At 32.8% G+C, this 18647-nt stretch overlaps 4 protein-coding genes and 1 long non-coding RNA gene across 5 annotated transcripts; 2 read left to right on the top strand and 3 right to left on the bottom strand.

Moving 5' to 3' along the window:
- Positions 1–4: 4 nt before the first annotated feature.
- On the bottom strand, positions 5–6115 carry LOC105119275 (translation initiation factor IF-2, chloroplastic-like; the record flags this gene model as incomplete). Its single annotated transcript, XM_011017398.1, has 10 exons — positions 4215–6115; positions 4030–4062; positions 3655–3768; positions 3309–3458; positions 3067–3165; positions 2925–2987; positions 2095–2250; positions 1890–1955; positions 1159–1395; positions 5–187 (listed from the first exon to the last, which is right to left on the bottom strand). Coding segments are annotated over exons 1-10 (2664 nt in total), but the record flags the coding sequence as incomplete, so codon positions are not given.
- Positions 6116–7784: 1669 nt separating this feature from the next.
- On the bottom strand, positions 7785–9204 carry LOC105119272 (CASP-like protein 2A1). Its single transcript, XM_011017395.1, has 3 exons — positions 8938–9204; positions 8409–8526; positions 7785–8310 (listed from the first exon to the last, which is right to left on the bottom strand). The coding sequence occupies exons 1-3, from the start codon at positions 9147–9149 to the stop codon at positions 8035–8037; spliced, it is 606 nt and encodes a 201-aa protein (XP_011015697.1). The 5' UTR covers positions 9150–9204; the 3' UTR covers positions 7785–8034.
- Positions 9205–12564: 3360 nt separating this feature from the next.
- LOC105119271 (uncharacterized) lies at positions 12565–13598 on the top strand. The gene is made up of 2 exons (XR_841106.1): positions 12565–12896; positions 13039–13598. It is a non-coding gene; the product is annotated as an uncharacterized LOC105119271 (long non-coding RNA).
- Positions 13599–16097: 2499 nt separating this feature from the next.
- LOC105119274 (DEAD-box ATP-dependent RNA helicase 37-like) lies at positions 16098–16897 on the top strand (the record flags this gene model as incomplete). Its single annotated transcript, XM_011017397.1, has 2 exons — positions 16098–16145; positions 16260–16897. Coding segments are annotated over 2 exons (531 nt in total), but the record flags the coding sequence as incomplete, so codon positions are not given.
- LOC105119273 (glutathione S-transferase U22-like) lies at positions 16854–17405 on the bottom strand. Its single transcript, XM_011017396.1, has 2 exons — positions 17091–17405; positions 16854–16913 (listed from the first exon to the last, which is right to left on the bottom strand). Exons 1-2 carry the CDS (start codon positions 17403–17405, stop codon positions 16854–16856), a joined length of 375 nt encoding a protein of 124 aa, XP_011015698.1.
- Positions 17406–18647: the final 1242 nt, after the last annotated feature.

Here is an 18647-nt window from a genome sequence, read left to right as displayed (position 1 = left end):
GTCTTTCTGCGTAGCTTTTGACAGAACCTGGAGCTTTGACATTAAATCCTAAAATTATAGCTTCACTAGCAACAGCAAGATCAACATCGCTGTTGCTTACATCTCCTGTAGCTTGCAAGAGGAACTTCAAAGTGACATTATCTCGAGGGAGCACTTGTAAAGCTTGCCTGATAGCTTCAATAGATCCCTATTTATAATAAAGAGAAACTAATTTTACTTGCACTTAAAGTATGAAGTTTAAACCATATTATGATCAAATGCCATGAATTTTGTCAAAAAACCTCAGAGCAACAGAACAATATTTTGATGAAGGCATGAATGTGCATGCATGCACAGCTGTGCCTAGCCATCCCCGTGAAGCAATCAAGCAAAAAAATGCATTGCTATTATTGAGAAATTTTGATTTTGCCTATAGCAAGATTCAGCAGCATTTCCTAGCATGAGTAAATGATTTTCACTGCACATTTTTAAACACCCAATTTTCTCATACACCAATTTTCCATAGAAATTGGTGGTTGGTGATCGATACATAACTTCAAAGCCCAATTACAAGTAATCATCATAGATTTCGAGGGCATTTGGTACAGCTATAAACTTATTTTTACCTTTAAATTCTGGAATTAAAAATAAAAAGTTTATCTATAAGTAACTCATAAAAATTGATCCAAATTCTGCCTCAAACAGAAGTCAGTAAACCTTTACTTTCACTCAAAACATATTAAATCAGAGGGACATGAAGAGAGAGTTGAAGCATTTTTTTTTTTAATAGAATCAGAGACATACATTTGTTCAACTTAAAAGAATTTTACCAAAGTAACTTGTGGAAAGCACCTTTTTAGTTATAAAACAAAGTCATATAGTCAAACCAAATGGCTTGTTGGAGCATCTTTCACATTCTTTATTATAAGATAGATTCAAATTTGTTTTTGTGCATCCATATTACCACCTATTAAATGATCTATTCATGAAATGGATCTAGAGAATTAATACCTAGATTTGAAATGCATCACATGAGTGAAAGCAAGTAAAATAAAAAAGTCAATATCACAAATTTGCCAACACAACTTGATTTCAACAGAAGACGCAATAGTGAAAAAGAAAACGTCATGAGAATTGCTTTTATATGGATATGGTAAAACGCGAAGCAAATGCACATACCTGAAGATCGACTTTCATTATTATATTCAGCTGGTGCAAGTCTAATCCAGAGACCTTTCCTGCGGAGACAGCCGAAGCTAAGGAAGAAAGGGTCACCTTCCCATCTCCAGCCTTGGCCGATATGCGTTCATTCCATAATGATTCTGCACGTTTCTCTGCCTTTTCACGAGCAATATCAAGGGAGGCAACAACCTCAAATTCATCACCAGCAATTGGTACATTACTCAAACCAATAACCTGTAAAGAACAGTGTAACGTATTTGCAAGATTATTTTCAAATGAAGACTTGTATGAATTAGTCATGTGAGAAAGAATCACACAAATAGATAGGGATCCATGAACCATAAAACATAATATAAAAAGAAAAAAATGGGGATTAGTTTATTGTTGTAATCACCTGAGCAAACCATGTACAAGTACTTTTTCAAATGGGAATTGAGCTGGATCCCCAGAATTCTAACTGTTTCAATAATACCAACATACAGGGGGTTTCTGTATTTATAGTCAATTAAATTTTCATGCTTATCCTAATTACTAGTTTAGTTGATGCATGGCAAAGGAGCATTATAATGGTTTTTGATCTTGAAAATTCCAACAATAATGAAAGAAACAAGAAAAAAGAATCACAGCTACATTCTTTTTTTATGAAAAAGGCCCACACAAAAATAAGTGACATATAATACAGCATGTACGCAAACAAAGATAAACAAGGAAAAAGAATAACAACAAACCTGTACAGGCATAGATGGTCCAGCTTCATCAACTCGTTTTCCACCATCATCAAATAAAGCCCGCACCTGAAAATGGCATAACAAAGAAATCCTCCAAGGTGGGTGAGCATTTCAAAATTAACATTTAAATCACATTAGGCTGCAGGTATTTTCTTAAAGAACGTTATGAGTTTTTCTTTTGAAATTCAAACTCTAACTAACAAACCTTTCCAAAGGCTTGTCCACAAACCACTACATCCCCTCTTTTCAGGGTGCCATTCTGTACAATAAACGTTGCTACTGGCCCTTTAGATTTATCAAGACCTGCTTCAATAACAGTGCCCTTTGCATTTCTATCTGGATTAGCCTTCAATTCTTGTAACTGAAACAATCATGCATGAAGTCAGAAAACATAAATAGCACGCTGTTAAATGCATGCTACATCCCATTCATTCCAGGGAATCATGATGGCTTTGAATTGATGAATTGTATTGTGTATCTAGGTTTTGTGGCTGATATCTAATGTAGTTTTGGGAGAGAGTACACATTAATATGCCTGTATGCATCTTTGACTGTCCCCTGAGTGCTTGTTAAATCACACACTTCATATTCAATTTTCTAAAGGATCCAGCAAGAGAAATTTCAAGGGACAATTACAAGATAACGCATTTATTGGGGAACAAAAGTTATTCTTCTCATTACATATACTGCAACTACTACTACCACTACTACTACTACTACTACTACAAAATTCCTAGCAATTAATTAGATTGATGAAATATTTGTCTGACAAGCCAAGCAGACAGAGGATCCCGCATTTTCTCTCTCTGCCCTGATTAAAAAGCTACAGCAAGCTACTCAACTAATTAAATATATAATGCAAGATATCACTTAACAATATTCCTAGCAGAGGGAGAGAGAACTACAACCATCTGGAAAATAAGTTCATGGATCCAATTTTGACCACCCAAATGGCCAATGGACTATGATTATTTCATTGCACGAGAAAAAAAAAAATTGGAAGAGCTAGTAGGAGTGCCAATAAATTTAACTGACCTCTGCCACAAGCATAACAGTTTCCAACAAATCATCTATATTTTCCCCCTTGAGAGCGCTTATCTGTTAAAAGGAGTCACAAAAATATAAGCGTCTACAGAAGGATAAAGCAAAAAAGAAAGTTGCAATAAATTAAAAATACCTGAACCATTGGGACATCACCACCCCAGTCCTCTGGCATGAGACCAATAGAAGAGAGCTCTTGCATGACTCTTTCTGGATTGGCTCCATCTTTATCTATCTGGTTGAATTGAAGAAAAAACAGGGTCAGAAAGTCATGCCAACACCACCCAAACCAAAGGTATTTCGAAATGCAGCTGGGCGAGTGTTTCTTCCTTTGTTTCTTTCTGAAAACAACAAAACCCACTTTTTTTTCTGACATACCTTATTTATTGTGATTACAATGGGCACTCCAGCTGCTTTGGCGTGAGCTATGGCCTCCATAGTCTGAGGACGAATCCCATCATCAGCAGCCACCACAATAATAGCAATGTCAGTCACCCTTGCTCCACGGGCTCTCATTGCTCCAAATGCCTGCGGCAGCAGATAAAATAGAAATTATCTACATAAAAGGCAAGCGTGTTCGGTTCCCAGATAAGTTTATAAAATCATCTAAGAAGAACATTAGCTGATTAAACAAAGATTAGTGGACATCAGACATGATCAGCAAAGTATTTACCTATTTGGCAATAAACAATTGTAGCTAACAGTAATTGGATAACATGCTTACCTCGTGCCCAGGAGTATCAAGGAAAACACATGGTTGCAACTTGCCATCCACAGGTATCAAAACTTTATATGCTCCAATTCCTTGTGTGATCCCACCAGCTTCTGAGGCAGCCACCTGTAAATTTCCATCTGTCAGGCTACAGTTAAATCATGTGCATGCCATGTTAGAACAGTGGACATATAGCTTCAGAAACCAATCAATCCCAAATCAATTTGAGGTTTACAGGTTAGACATCCTACATCTTCCTCCTATCACAAGTACACCGCCAGAAAAAAAAAAAAAAAAAAACCTTTATTGCAATGGAAGTGGGAAATAGCACGGAAAACATGTCATAACTTAAATCCATAAGACCTTCAATGAAGAAGCTTAACATACCTTGCTTTTACGAATATGATCCAAAAGGGTTGTCTGTCATGAGGATAACACCAGATACATTAGAAAAGTCTTTAAAAGTACCACCATTCTTTTAAGATTCAAATCAAAATCAAGAATGAGACAGAGAAGATAATGCAGACACATCTGATTTCTAAGATGAAGAGATAGAGAATGTTGCTGCTTGCCTTGCCATGGTCTACATGACCCATTATAGTAAGGACAGGAGGCCTCTCTTGTAGTTTGTCCAGGTCGTCTTCATCAAGCATTTCATTCTTTTTTGCCATTTCTTCAAATTTTACTGGATCAGCATCTATGACCTCCACCTCATGCTCCTTACATATCATCTTTACCATGTCTTTGTCCAAAGTTTGCACCCCATCAGGCTTAATCCCCTTTGAGTACAGAAACCCAAGAATTTCACCTTCACTGATTGTCAAATTGTAGGCTAGCTCTTCAATTGACATACCTTTTTCCCCAACCTCTAAAATCTCTACTTTGACAGGAGCTGCATCTCTGGCAGCCTGGAGTTTAGCTGCCTTCCTACTGGCTTTTGTCCATTTCCTCCCTTTTCTCCCGGTAGCTGCACCGGGAATAGAAACATTGAGCTCCTCATCAGGAATCTCAACATCATCATCCACCATCCGCCTTCTTGGTGTTCCAGGTGAAATACTTTTCTTTCGGTCTCTGTACTTCCCAGGAGCAGGGCCCTTTCCTGGTTTTATAGGGGCTAATACAGCCTGTGCAATCACAGGGTCAACAACCGGCTTCTTGCGTGCAAATTTGTCAACCAAAATTGGCTGTCCTTTAATTTTCGGAGCTCTTGAGCCAGTTTCATCTTTAACTGGAGACTTTGGAGCAGCCCCCACATCCTTCAAAATAACAGGCTTCTTTATCATAGGTGGAGGAGCTACAGATGGCTTGCCCTGTAACTTTGGTTGAGGTCTTAGAGGTGGCTGAGGAGGCTTCAATGGTACAGTTGATTGAGATTCTAGCTTTGCTCCTTCTACCGTTTTAGGTTCCCTTTTGATAACCCTATTACTAGCCTTTGGAACTTCCTTGACAACCTTCGGCAATGCAGCCACAGAGTCTCCTTTCCGCCACACACTTTTTAAAGTTTTAGTTTTCATGTTAGTAGCCGATGAATTAACATTTCTCGAATCATTACCCACATTAGGTGAAGTCATTTTATTTACAAACCCATTCTGTTTCCTATTACCACTAGCACTACCACCCACTTGGCTCAGTTTTGAAGTTTCAAGCTTTTCAGCTTTCTCCAAAACCTCACCAAGTGACTCGATCACCTTATTCCTCTCTCCTTCCTCCTCATCCGACCTTTCACCATCAGAATCCCCACTAGCACTTGAAGAACCCCACCCAACAGAATTCATACTCAAAGGGGTTTCATCCTTAGAACCAGCTGGAGATTTTAACACAGGCTTTGGAGCAGGCTTAAGCACAACCTCACTATCACCATCACTTCCTCCTTTAATTGTACTACTACTAGAATCAAGTGAAACAGCATTGCCTTGCTCAGCAATGAAATCAGTGGTAGTAATTGAATATTTACACACACAATCCCATCTTTTAGCCCTCCCAAGACTCCTTTTTGATAAAGAAATTCTCTTTAAAACTGAATATGAAGAAGATTCAACACAACTAGAGCTAGCTGTAGACACGTTCAAGCTCCCTAAACTCATAAGGGAAGCCAAAGATGGCATGCTACCAACTAAAACCACCATAGACCCCATTCACGAAAACCAACAAGAAACCTAAAAACACCCCTTATGATACCATATCGAGTAAATTGTATAAGGTGGGCAAAAAGTTTCAAGATTTCTTACAAAATTGAAATCTTTAATTAACAAGAAAGTGAATAATTAGTGCTTACCTTAATGAGAAAATGGGATGGGAAGATAGGGAATTTGAAGGAGTGAAATGGGTTTAGTTTTGTGTTTCGAAAAGGAGTAAGTGAGAGAAAAAATAAGTTAGAAAGTGAAGGAGAAGAATGGAGGATATTATGTTCTTGGTGGTGATGGACTAAGCTACAAAATCGGCACTTGTGTGGCTGTTTCTCAGCCTGTCAAAATTTCCTTTCCGATAAGGCTTTGAAGGTTTTCATGGTTTTTTATTCTTGCTTTATTATTTTTAAAAAAAAATTGATTTTAAATTTTTTTTTTGGGTCATTGTTTCTTATTCATTTTCTTTTTAATAAATTTAAAATCAGTTTTTTTCATGTTTTTGGTAGAGAAAAAAAAAACTGAATATTTTAAATAAACAGGTTAAAATGGTGGTTGATTTGACATAGAACCTTGTTTTTTCCATCCCTGAACTTATTTATTTATTTTTGTGATAGAGTTTTTTTTATGCCCTGAGAATTTAAATTTAAATTTATAATTCCCAATTATTTGATGGAAAATGTATCTTGAAAAATATTTTTTTGTAGTTTTTATGTATTTATTTAACATTGAAAAAGTTAGTTAATGAAAAAAATTTACGTTCAAAGAAAATTTTTAATATTTTTTTTACTTTTTTTAATATTATTATTTTAATATCTTTTAAAAATAAATTAAATAAAATTTATTTTAGATTAACTTGCTTAACTCACTTGGAATTAATCACAAGACAAATCATGTTTTATAACTATAAAACTAGTAATGCATGCGAGTTAAAAATCCAAAGATATACATTGTCATGGGAGGCAGAGATGGACCCAAAACTCTTTTTTTTTTTTTTTTTTTGGGACAAATGAGAAATTTCATCATCAAAAGGACAAAGCATACAAAGTTACCACCATGGAAACACCACAGAAATTCCACAGCTCTGGTTTTAATGGTGCCCATGATCCGATTTTCATACCCAATAAAATCTAGGCTGAGAGTATTATGTACTTCTAACTCAGTTGGGCTGGATATTTGTAATCTGTGGCATCCTTGGGCCACTAATGTGTACAAATCTTGCTCAATGTCCCTTAAGGCTTATTGCAACCTGATAAGATGCTTAATAAGACTTATTTGATCTGATAATAAGTTAATCATTTAATTATTGCAACCTGATCTATATTTTTTTAGCTAAAGTGAGTGGTAGCTTCAAATGAAAAGTCAAAATGACTAATAAAATGATGCGGTGGCTTAATGTAAAAATCCAATTATTTATAAAAAAATTATAATGATTGTTTTAAAAAAAACTATAAACTTATGTGCAAAATAATAAAAAATAAAAAAAATATTTGATAATTTATAAAGTATTTATAATTTATGAATCTAGCCATTTTTTTTAATAGAAAGAATGAAAAATAATTTTATTATGATAATATTTAAAAAAAATTATACATATATTAATAAAAAATAAATATTTCAAGATGAAAATATGGTAAATCATAAAAGATCTTGTTAATTTAAAAATATATAAAAATAAAAATCTAAAATGTATTGCTTTAATAAAAAATCACACAACATCCGTACAGGTCACCAAAAAATTTTCAAACGCAGCCCCTGAAAAATCAAGCTTGGGCCCAAAAAACTGGGCACTGCACCTAAACAAGATCAACACATTACACCCAAAGGCACTAGAAAATGGGCTCGCCTAACAATACCAATAGCACTCATGGGCATGAACTTAGCACCTGGGCTAAGCCCACTTATAGTTGAACCTACGCACCTTTCTTGAGCCCATAATTTTTCTAGGTCTTCAATAATTTTTTAACCCATTAAATTTAAGCTAAGACTTGACAAAAGAATTTTGTTTTGGAAATACGGTAAATCTTGATCCATCATGGTATCAAAACAAAAACATGGTTTCTTGAGAGATACAGGAAAGCAGATCACATGTAAATAACCACACAAAGGCAGTGAAGTGCTTCTTGGAGAAAACAAATCAACATCTCCCATACATATATAGACCAATATCATCAACCACATTCTAATCTGGGTTGTTGTTGTGCTCAGTACATGCTAGCTGCTTATGAACATGGAGAGGATATTAATACAGTGGTGGTGGCCGCCGCAGTCAGCCCTGGAAGGTGGCAATCTCAATACCCTTGCCTGGATAGGTCAGGACCGGGGAATCATATTTGCTGAAAAGTTTGTAGGACGATAAGAGTGAAAGAGCTGCATAGCAAATCACTACAACGAATGTAATGGCTATAGATATCAAGGCCTTGTGACAAAATCCACCAAATGACACACAAGCCTCACTCCAAGTTATGGCCGTGTCGCCCTTGCTTGCCAAGTACAGCACCTCCGTCGATACGGTGCCGGCGGCCAGAATTGCATAGGTTAACACCTAGGTGCATAATTAAGAATAAATTTATTAATTACTAATAGGATTCTTGTGAATTTCTGTAGTTAAGGTTGAGTAATTTTGAAGAAATTATTAGTTACCTGGTCAAGTAAGAAGAAGGTCCATGCTCGAGGCATGGTGGACGCTCGAGGCATGGCTACAATGACCGCTGAAAGAAGGGAATAGCCAGCACAAATGCCATTAACGTGCACCAAATACCTGCATCATAAATTAATCCCTTTTGTTAATTGAGTAAAACATTGTTTGCTGTCTTAAGTGAAGGAAGCTTTTTAATATGTTAGTTAAGTTCGCAGGTAAACCCTTTTGTTCTCGTTGTGATTGGCTTATGACAGAAATTCTTCTGAAAAAATCTCAACTATTGGATTTATGAGTTCCTTTTGTATGATCTAATTAATAATTTAATGCACGGGATTATTCGAAATATGATTATCAGAAAAAATATTTATAAACTTAGCATTAGGGTTAACTCAAAATTAAAAGAATTAAAGCCCCGAGTATTATATATATATATATATATATATATCCATTTTTTTAAAAAAGAAAAGTTTCCAATAAAACACAGAAATAAACTGTAAAGATTACGAAGATTAATATGCATAAAATATAGACCTGAAAGCTCCAAGATCTGAATAAGAAAGCGAGCCATAGTCATTAGTTTGAGTATTCTTAAGCATGACCACAAGTGCAGAGACACACAGAGCCATTGGCACCAAACGCAGCATAGTCTCGGCTGTTCGCGTGGTGTTTTCCACATCTTCATTCTCATCTCTTGACCCCATCATCATTGCCATGGGAGAACTTCCTTTGTCCCTCTTCTCCATCCTCTCTCTCTCTCAAAAAGCTTTGCAAGTTGCTGCGCAACGCAGTGAAGAAGAGGTGTAGCTGCTCATAATAAGGGAGTGATCATTTAAGAATATTAGGCGAAGTTGGTGACGCGCATTCAATGTCATCAAAGCAGATCACACATACCTAAGTGCATCGAGAGCAGCTCTCTTTCTCTATCTATCACACGTACCAAAGTGCATCTGTGCATGAACATCCTAATCTCCTCGGTCCTCTCTTTCTCCACAAGCAATGCAAGTGGCTGATAAATTCAAGTGATAATGTGCAAGGTCATATCTCATCTTTGTTGAACATTAAAATTGCTTTGTTTATTTATTAATTAATTAATATAAATATTTACATATTTACATATATCTGGACTGATTTCATTAATATTAAAGTTAATAATTATATAAATTTTTAGTTAACTTGATTTAAATTCTTAATTATTAGATAATAAATTCAAGATTTGATCAATTAAATTATTTTGCATGTTAAAATTGTTTTTATTTTAAGTTCTTTAAATATAATTACAGAGCATTATAATGAATCGATAATTGTGGACCTTAGGAACGAAAGTTTAGCGTTGGTTTCTGTGGGCATCAAGTTTTTTCGAGGCAAATATTGCCTAATGTATCAATATTTGACCCTCTCACTCTTTTCATAATGAAGGGCTTGAATTATGACAGCATAATACCATATAAAAAATACTTTTTAAAAAATAAATTTTATTTTTTTACTTAAAATTATTTTTTTATATTTTTAAATTAAATTACTATTTTTTTTTGTATTTAGTAACGGAGTTAATTTCATCACTAATTTCCGTCAGAAGTTCAGCTTTTTCAACAATTAATGCACACTGCACAAACCTATGTAGCTAGGCTCAGGATTGATGTATTCTTTTTGAGTAAATGTTAATAAATTAAAATGATGTGGAGCTATGAACATGGAGATTTATCATTAGAATTAATGGAGTTTCGGGATAAAACTAAGAAGAATGTCACCTCCTTCATTGTCAAAAAGGGTTTTTCTTTTTACTATATACCTTAATTAATTAAATTTTAAATTTATTTTTTAAAAATTACTAATTTAAATTTTATAATCTTTAAAATTATTAAAAATTTATATAATCATCAACTTTACAATTTTGTACACATAAAATAATTTAAATATTTATATTAATTACAAAAAAAACAACCAAAAAGTTACACCTGCTCTTGTCGTGAGTTGAGCAAGTGTAACATCAATAAATAATATCAAAAGGATCTTGACCTCACCGGGGAATCATTTGCGTAAGGAAGATACATTGCCTGATTTTGCTATGGCAGACACCATAACATCGAAAGAGAAAGGAGCAATCGCCAAAAAAAAAAAACAAAAACAAATAATACTATTATGATTTTTATTTGAATTTTAATAAAAGAAATCTATAATTATTATTATATATCTTATCTGAAAATAATAATATTAATAATACATTATTCATGGAGATTTGATTCAAATTGTATTCTTTTTATTTCTAAAATTTTTAATTCAAGTGTATTTAAAAATATATGAATAATAAAATGTCTACACGTTGTCGAAGAGCACCTCGTATGTGCATCAAACCCAGCTCTGCTAGTAATCATTCAAATCTCCCCAACAAAATTCGTGCCCGGTCTAAATTTAAAACGAGATTGTGAGAGGGCGGGTTTGATAGGATTAAAATCAAGTTTAGGAGTATAATTGTAATTATTTTTTAAAATATTTTTTAATTAAAAAAATATATTAATAATATTTTTTTTAATTTTTTAAAAATTATTTTCAAGATTAACACATTAAAATGATTTGAAAACATCAAAAATATATTAATTTAAAATAAAAAAATATATTTTTTTTAAACACTTTTAAAATATACTCCGAAACAGGCACTAAATCCACTTGTTCGATTTAAAAGAAAAATGTAAGATTGATATATAAAAAAAACATGGTTTGATAAAAAATAATTTGAGGATAATATTTTTTAAGATAATAATATATTAATTATTAATTCAAAATATAATGCATATTGAATAATATATTTTTAAAATATTAAAATGATGATAAATTAAAACAATAATATATTAGATTAATATGTATTAGATCTAATTAATCAATCAAATTCATGATCTGAATCATTAGAATGTGATAACTTTATAAAAATATAAAAAAAAAATTATAAGATTTAAATTTCAATCAACTTAACATTGGAAAAAAATTAAAAATTAAAAAATCAATAAAAAAAATAAAATTCGAGTGAACTTAAATTAATATATCAAACTCGTGATTTTAGTTATATATCCTACTATATTTAATAATTTATTTTTAATTTTTTTTTTTCCAATGTTAAATTGATTGAAATTTAAATCTTATAATTTAATCCTACTCGACTGAAAAAATAAAGATTAATGTTTTTTTTCCAAGCTAAACCAAAAAGAAAAAAGGTATGATTTCAAATCCACGTGATTGGCCTCTTAATATACCTAGGACACATGCACCATGCAAAATCCTCAGATCTTTTAGTTTTTTACCCTTTTTTTTTATCTTTTATATTAATTAAAATCCTAGTGTAAAAGTAAAATCCTTGTTTAACTAGTTAGCTAGAACCTTTATTATACTATGATAGTCATTGGTTATTTAACTAATTATTTGAATAAATGAATATATTTTCTCTATTTATTTACTTATGAATATAAAAATAAAGGATGCATCTTCCACCTCCTTATTTATGAAGGCTTTAGTGTGTGCCTGATAATGCAGTTTAAAATGTTTTGGAAAAGTGATTTTAAATTAAAAATGCTTTTTAAATGATATTTATTTATTTATTTTTTACATCAAGACAATAAAAAACATATAAAAAATCAATTTAATGCTTTTTTTAGATAAAAATAATTTTAAAAATTCTTAAAAAACAAGAAAATGTTTTTTAAAAGTGATTTTAAATTAAAAATGCTTTTTAAATGATATTTTTTTTAACATCAAGACAATAAAAAACATAAAAAAAATAATTTTAATGTTTTTTCAGATAAAAAAATAATTTTAAAAATACTTAAAAAACAAGTCAAATTATAAAAACAAAAACTCTTTTATAAACTTCATACCAGTTTGCATTTATAAATCTTAATTAGAAGTTTACTTTTTTTTTACTTCAAGATCAATTTTCATAACATGCATAGGCCATACAAAAATAAAATAATTTATATTTAATAAATAAATATAATCTTAGAAAAAACCATATATATATATATATAAAAGTAAATCCAGGAGATCCATTGAATTGGAGAATATCATTTCCACCTCTATATCCTAAATAATTTATTCACTCTGGGCCTCATATAGGCCCATATTGGTTGTAAAGGGCTCTGAGCGCATTGTATGTTAGGCCTTCCAACCTTTTCTAATCTATAAACAAAGATCATCCACTAAGACCACCGCTTCTGCCACCACCGGACCACCGCCAAATAAATCAGCGCCGTCACCCCACCCCCACCACGTCTGCTCCACATCGATAGCCTCTGACATCACCTTTCCTAAACGGTGCGCTTTTATCGCAAAGAGAATACAAAAGCAGTGACCAAGAAGACCTGTGTTTGGTTACAGAGAAAGCAAGAGAAAAGACAATGGCGTTGAATTCACAGAAATGGGGTTATGTAAGGATCATAACTGGTACAATTCTTGGTGGGGTTCTTGGGTTCTATGTTATGCACCGGGTGGAAGTCAGCTACAAGGTTAAAACTTCTTTTTCTATTTTTTGAGCTTCTGTTTGTTTACTGAGAAAGATGGAGCTTTTTGGAACTCAAAGTTGTTAAAGTGGAAAAGTTATGATTTCAGTAACATGGGGTTTGCTTGTTTTTGTTTGTTTTGTAACAGGAAAAGATGAAGGAGAGATTGAGAGAGTATGAAAAGGAATTGAAGAAGAAAGAGGAGTTGAAACAGCTCGAGGAGTCCATGTAGTTTTCCTTTCCTTTCCTTTTCTTTTTAGTTTTCTTTTTGGTTGCTGAGAAAAGGGTGGAAAGTTAAAGAAAATAGAAGTAATGTTCTACTCCATCAAAGCAATCTAATTACATGAACACCAAGAAGGTGAGAGAATTATGGATTTGTTGTTGGTTTAGCATATTGGTTGAGCTTTTGACTTTACTTGATATGGATTGTAGTTGATCACCAATATTGGGAAATTGTTGGCTTGTTTGCTGTCCATTACAACTAGGTTGTCAGCATCACTTTGATGCTTCACTGGAAGCTCTTATACCATTATGGCTGAGTAGGTGCCAGTCCAGGGTTGAAATATCAGTCTGGAGTTTTGGAAATTCTGTTATCCAGTAATTGATACGCAGAAAACTCATTGATTTGAATGTGTCTTGTTTTGAATGTGTAGAGAACTCATTGATTAATCTTGAAACTTTGTGTCAATGGACTTTCTCACGGATCAATCTGCATACCCATGAAGGTCCCAAGGAAAGAATGTTCATGGACAGATTTGGTTAACTTATTGTTATGCTTTCAAATTTTCTCAGCAATAGACTTGATGGATTAATTTTCGTAGTGATCTTTCCAACTTCTCACTAGGACGAGGCAGTTTCTTATTGTAAATTTTGATATTTGGAATCTTGTCATATGCATCCGGTTCTTGTAGCTACATGCATCTACTAAAAGGCAATTTGATTGATCCTCCTAATTCAAACATGTAGATAGGAAATAATGAAAAAAACCAGCTTTTGATCTGTGTTTTGGCATAGGTTTCAGGGCATTGTTTGGTGTTGCAATGAAGTATGAAAATCAGCTAGCAAATATTTGTGTTTTCTTACTAATGCAAGAGACTAATCAAAAAGAAAATGGGGTTGTTGGAAAATGATGATTTCTGTAGAAGAGATGGAGATTTCACAAAATTCACAGGCTCAAAGCCATCTGTTTTAACATCTGAGGCAACAGACATGTGAATATCATGTCAATTGCCTCAATATCTTCTTCTAATTTGGAAACTCATGTTTTCTTGAAAATGTTTGGATTTGATGTCAAGAGGCAGTGTTGAAGAGTTGTCAATTGCACCATTAAAAATATGCTGTTGTCAATCAATAGTAGGTGAGTGCAGCTTCAAGATCAGTCAAAAGAAGTAGAGATTAAGATAGCATAGTTGTCATGAATATCAGATTGACATGCGTTTTAGAAGAGTCACAAGCATTGGCAGATCCACAGATATTATCTGCAATCGAATCCCCTGTTATTATTGCAGGCATTTCTAAGGCTGATCATGATTTCAAAATTCTAGCTAATTGTCCCCTTGGTTACAGGCATGGTGTTCTTTTAGTCTTTACCAACTGAGGGAGTATTTGAATGTTCTTCTGTTGGCACGGGCACTGATAACTGTGCTAATCTTACAAGTTCCCTATGTGATTGCTGTTTGTTACCTGCCTACCAGTTGCCTTTGGTAATTCTCATCAACTTCAGCAGAGAAAATGCCTTGATGATAAATATCTGTTTGTGAGAAAATGTCTTTGTTTAGTTTGCACCACAGATTTTCCAGTATCCCAAAATCCAAAGGGATATCAAGCATTGACGTTTGCTAGCTTTAACATGTTGCCAGGCCAACAGATTCGTGATGACTAGATATGCAACGAGAATGCTTTTTTCAATGTTGAATTCGGGAAGGGAAACAAGATCATTCGTGTGTTTTTTAGCAGACACGACAAAATATTCGTTGCAAAAAATCAACTAATAATCAGTAATCCTTTTTAACTCACAACTTCTCAGGGTGATTCAAATCTGAATTACGAGGGAGTATAAAATCAGTAATGTCAAATAATTTTGATGGACAACAACAGAAAATCAAGAATCCCTCGTAAGTTCTACCATGTTGATCACCGTGTTTGTTAGGAGATCCATCATCTAACGCCCTGTTTTGAGCAGTAGAGTTAGAAAACGCATGCGTTTGATGCTAAGGCAGTAGAGGGTCGTCTTAATAAGATGTTGTCAATAAAAAAAACACACGAATAAGCTTCAGGATGAGTCCAAAGAAGTTCACATTGAGATGGTGGATTGTAATAGTGAAGAAACCACAGCACAAGAGAAAGAGGAGCTTTCGTCCCTGAGATGCGAGTTAGAAAAGAAACTGCCTGAGGTAGAAAAGGAATTACATGGAGGTAGAAGAGAACCGAACATTTGGCAGACTTTTCCATTGAAACTTGTAACTATCGGAGTTTCCAATATACTGTAATTGATCTGGACAAGTGCTGAATCTGAGCGCTTTACTGTTTGCTGCGTTTATTTTGGACGACACGATCAATATAATATCCTGAGTAGTCCTAGTTTTAAAATAAATTATGTAAAAATTGTTTTAATATTATTTATTTAATTTAATTTGAGGAGTTTAAAGATAAATCAAATAAAATAAAATAATAATAATAATAATAATAATAATTTATCTTTAAATAAATTTTTAAAATAATATATTTTTATTTGAATATTAAAATGGATCCACTTTAATTTTTTATCATAAACAAAAATCCATACCATTAACTTATTTAAGTTTGATAACTTTATATTTTAAATTATTTTTTATCACAATGTAATTCAGTTAACTTGAGAAATTTAAAAATTATTTAGCTAATTAATAAAAACTTGAATTAACTTTTAAAAAAATTCAAGATAATATTATTTTATAAAAATAATATTAATATAATAATATATTGGATTAACTTGAATTTTAATTGGCCAAGGAATCCATCAACTCTACTGAATTTGATAAATATATTTTCTAATTATTCTATTTGTAATAAACTTATGTGAAAATGGTACCTAAGACTTGATACGTGAAAATGATTTAGCTTTAGTTTGTTTTTTTTTTTATAACGATGATTCGATGGCATACGGTAGTTAGTTTAGATTCCTTTCTTTGGTAAAATGTGAGAAAGTGATATTACAGTCTAGGATAAAGATCAGATGGCTTTCTTCATTCCAGACAGAAAACAAAAATTCTGAAGGTAGTAGAGACTTGCTCCAAAGTGTTTAATTGTCTTTTCTTTTTTGGTTGTTTGCTTGCACTATGCTATTACCAGTTATGTCTTCAATATGACTGACTTTATGTTGGTATACAGGAAAGAGAAATGGCACTTAGATCATTCAAGAGTGGGAAGACGCCAATTCTAGTAGCGACAGATGTGGCAGCACGGGGTCTTGATATACCCCATGTGGCTCATGTGGTGAATTTTGATCTTCCAAATGACATTGATGATTATGTTCACAGGATAGGACGAACAGGACGAGCTGGAAAAACAGGGCTTGCTACTGCTTTCTTTAACGAAAATAATATGTCATTAGCAAGACCTTTAGCTGATCTAATGCAAGAAGCAAATCAAGTAGTACCTGCGTGGCTCACTCGTTATGCTTCACGGGTTTTGCATAGTGGTGGCAAGAATCGGCGCTCTGGAGGAGCCCGATTTGGTGGTCGTGATTTCAGAAGAGAGGGTTCTATTAACAAGGGTACAGAATATTATGGAGGGAACAGTAACGGTGGATATGGGGTTCCTGCTGGTTTTGGTGGGGGGTACAATCCATCCGTGGCTAGTGCTTGGGATTAGTATCATACCATTTTCTGGATTCAGATCTCTTCTTTTGTCATGCGTAAATAAAGTTCTTTTCACAATTCAAGGATTAAATCTTTTTATCCTCCAGTAGCCTTTAATTGTCTTTTATGCAGAAGTTGCTGTGGCGTTAATCCCTGGCCTTCTCAAAATGGTGAACCTCCTTGACTTGATCAGGTAAGACATTAGATATTTGAATGTTAAAAATTGAAGTACTTGGGCCATGATTATTTTTGCAGTTGAAAAACGATTTTGCATAAATGTTTTTTTTTTTTTTGCTTTAATTTTTTAGAGGCATGCCCAACTGTTTCATGCGTGTGATGAAATCTGCCCATGCATACGTACCTTCTTGTCAATAAAATCTGCCCAGAATCTGGACTGGGCTCTTTGGTAAGGATCAGAAGGCAGAAGAGGGGCCTTTCCCTTCCATACATCGTCAACATACTGAACAATAATAAGGGACTCACAAACTGGTCTTCCATTGTGGATGAGAGTTGGGATCCTCTTGTAGACTGGGTTCATCTTACGAAGCAATGCACTCTTGTCCCTCAAGTTCTGCTCACTGTACTCGTACTTGACTCCCTTCTCTGCCAATGCTATTCTCACTCTTATACCAAAAGGGCTTGCCCAAAAATCCAGCAGTGTCACCTCATCAGCCATTGTTGTTGTGAAATAGAGTAAAACTGAATCACATATAGTTTTTTCTCGCCTTTCAGAATGGCTGTGCTCTTGATAGTGGAGAGTAGAACTCTTTATAGCATATCTATCTTTACAGAAAGATGTGGGGTAGAAATAAATAGGTGAAAAATGTGCTGTGCTAGCATTGCCTAGTGGGGAATTAGATACCATATCGCTTTTTCATGTTTGGCCCTTTCTGGGTCTTCAACTACATCACACCAACCAGTCAATGATTCCTGAAAAACAGATAAGGAAATCTCAGAGTTAATTACCTGACCAAATGAGATAATTATTCATAAATTTGAGAAATTATATCCGGAATTCATATTATGCACGGTGAAGGGAGCCAGGAATTTTTTTTTGTTTTGGACTATTAAATAAATATATAATTTTTTTAAAAAAAGTTAATTATTAATATATGTGTAGTTAAGTTTTAATTCAAATACATTATTTAAAATATGAAAAAAATTTAACAATACATCAAATTAAAGTAAAAAATAAAAATAAACTCACTATTAAAGTTAAATCATTCAATATTTAATAGAATATAATTCATTTATAATCAAATCTGAATTAATGTTGTAATAACTCCTCAAATATGATAAAATAACAATCAATAAAGTAATTAATTTTTTTTTCTTTCTCAATCCTTCCTTCCTTCACTTGATTATTTCTTATATTAGTGTTTTATAAGTTAGACTTTGTAAGTTTACAAAGTTATTCTCTCATTTTTTTTTAATTTTTTTTTTATGTTTTTTCCTTACTTTTCTCTCTTGCCTTTATTTTTCTTTCTTTTTTTATTTAGCTTTTTCCATCAGCAACGTATAAAAGGAAAGAAAATATGATTTTTTTATTTTTTAATAGAAAATAATCATTTTATCTTTAATATGTTGTTTTGCTTTTATTTGATAATTTTTTTTATTAGCACTACCAAGCTCTTTTCATCCTAAAATTTTAACTAGATTTTATTCAATATGTTTTAAGATTTTTTTAAAAATTTCAGTTTAATCTGATGGTCAGATTGAAAATTACATATAATAACGTAAAATTAGTTAAATTATGATTTTTCATCAAATTTCTAAATTTTTTTAGAAATTCTGAAATTTTAGCTCAAGCTAAAATGTTATATTATAAGGCTCCACTCAAATTTTCAGAATTTTTTAATAACTTAATAAAAAATTATAAATTTTTTATATAAAAATAATAATAAAATTTTAAGCTAAA

Source organism: Populus euphratica, unplaced genomic scaffold, assembly GCF_000495115.2.
Source record: "Populus euphratica unplaced genomic scaffold, PopEup_1.0 scaffold2721.1, whole genome shotgun sequence".
Classification (NCBI taxonomy): Eukaryota; Viridiplantae; Streptophyta; class Magnoliopsida; order Malpighiales; family Salicaceae; genus Populus; species Populus euphratica.
This window is presented reverse-complemented; position numbering and strand designations above follow the sequence as displayed.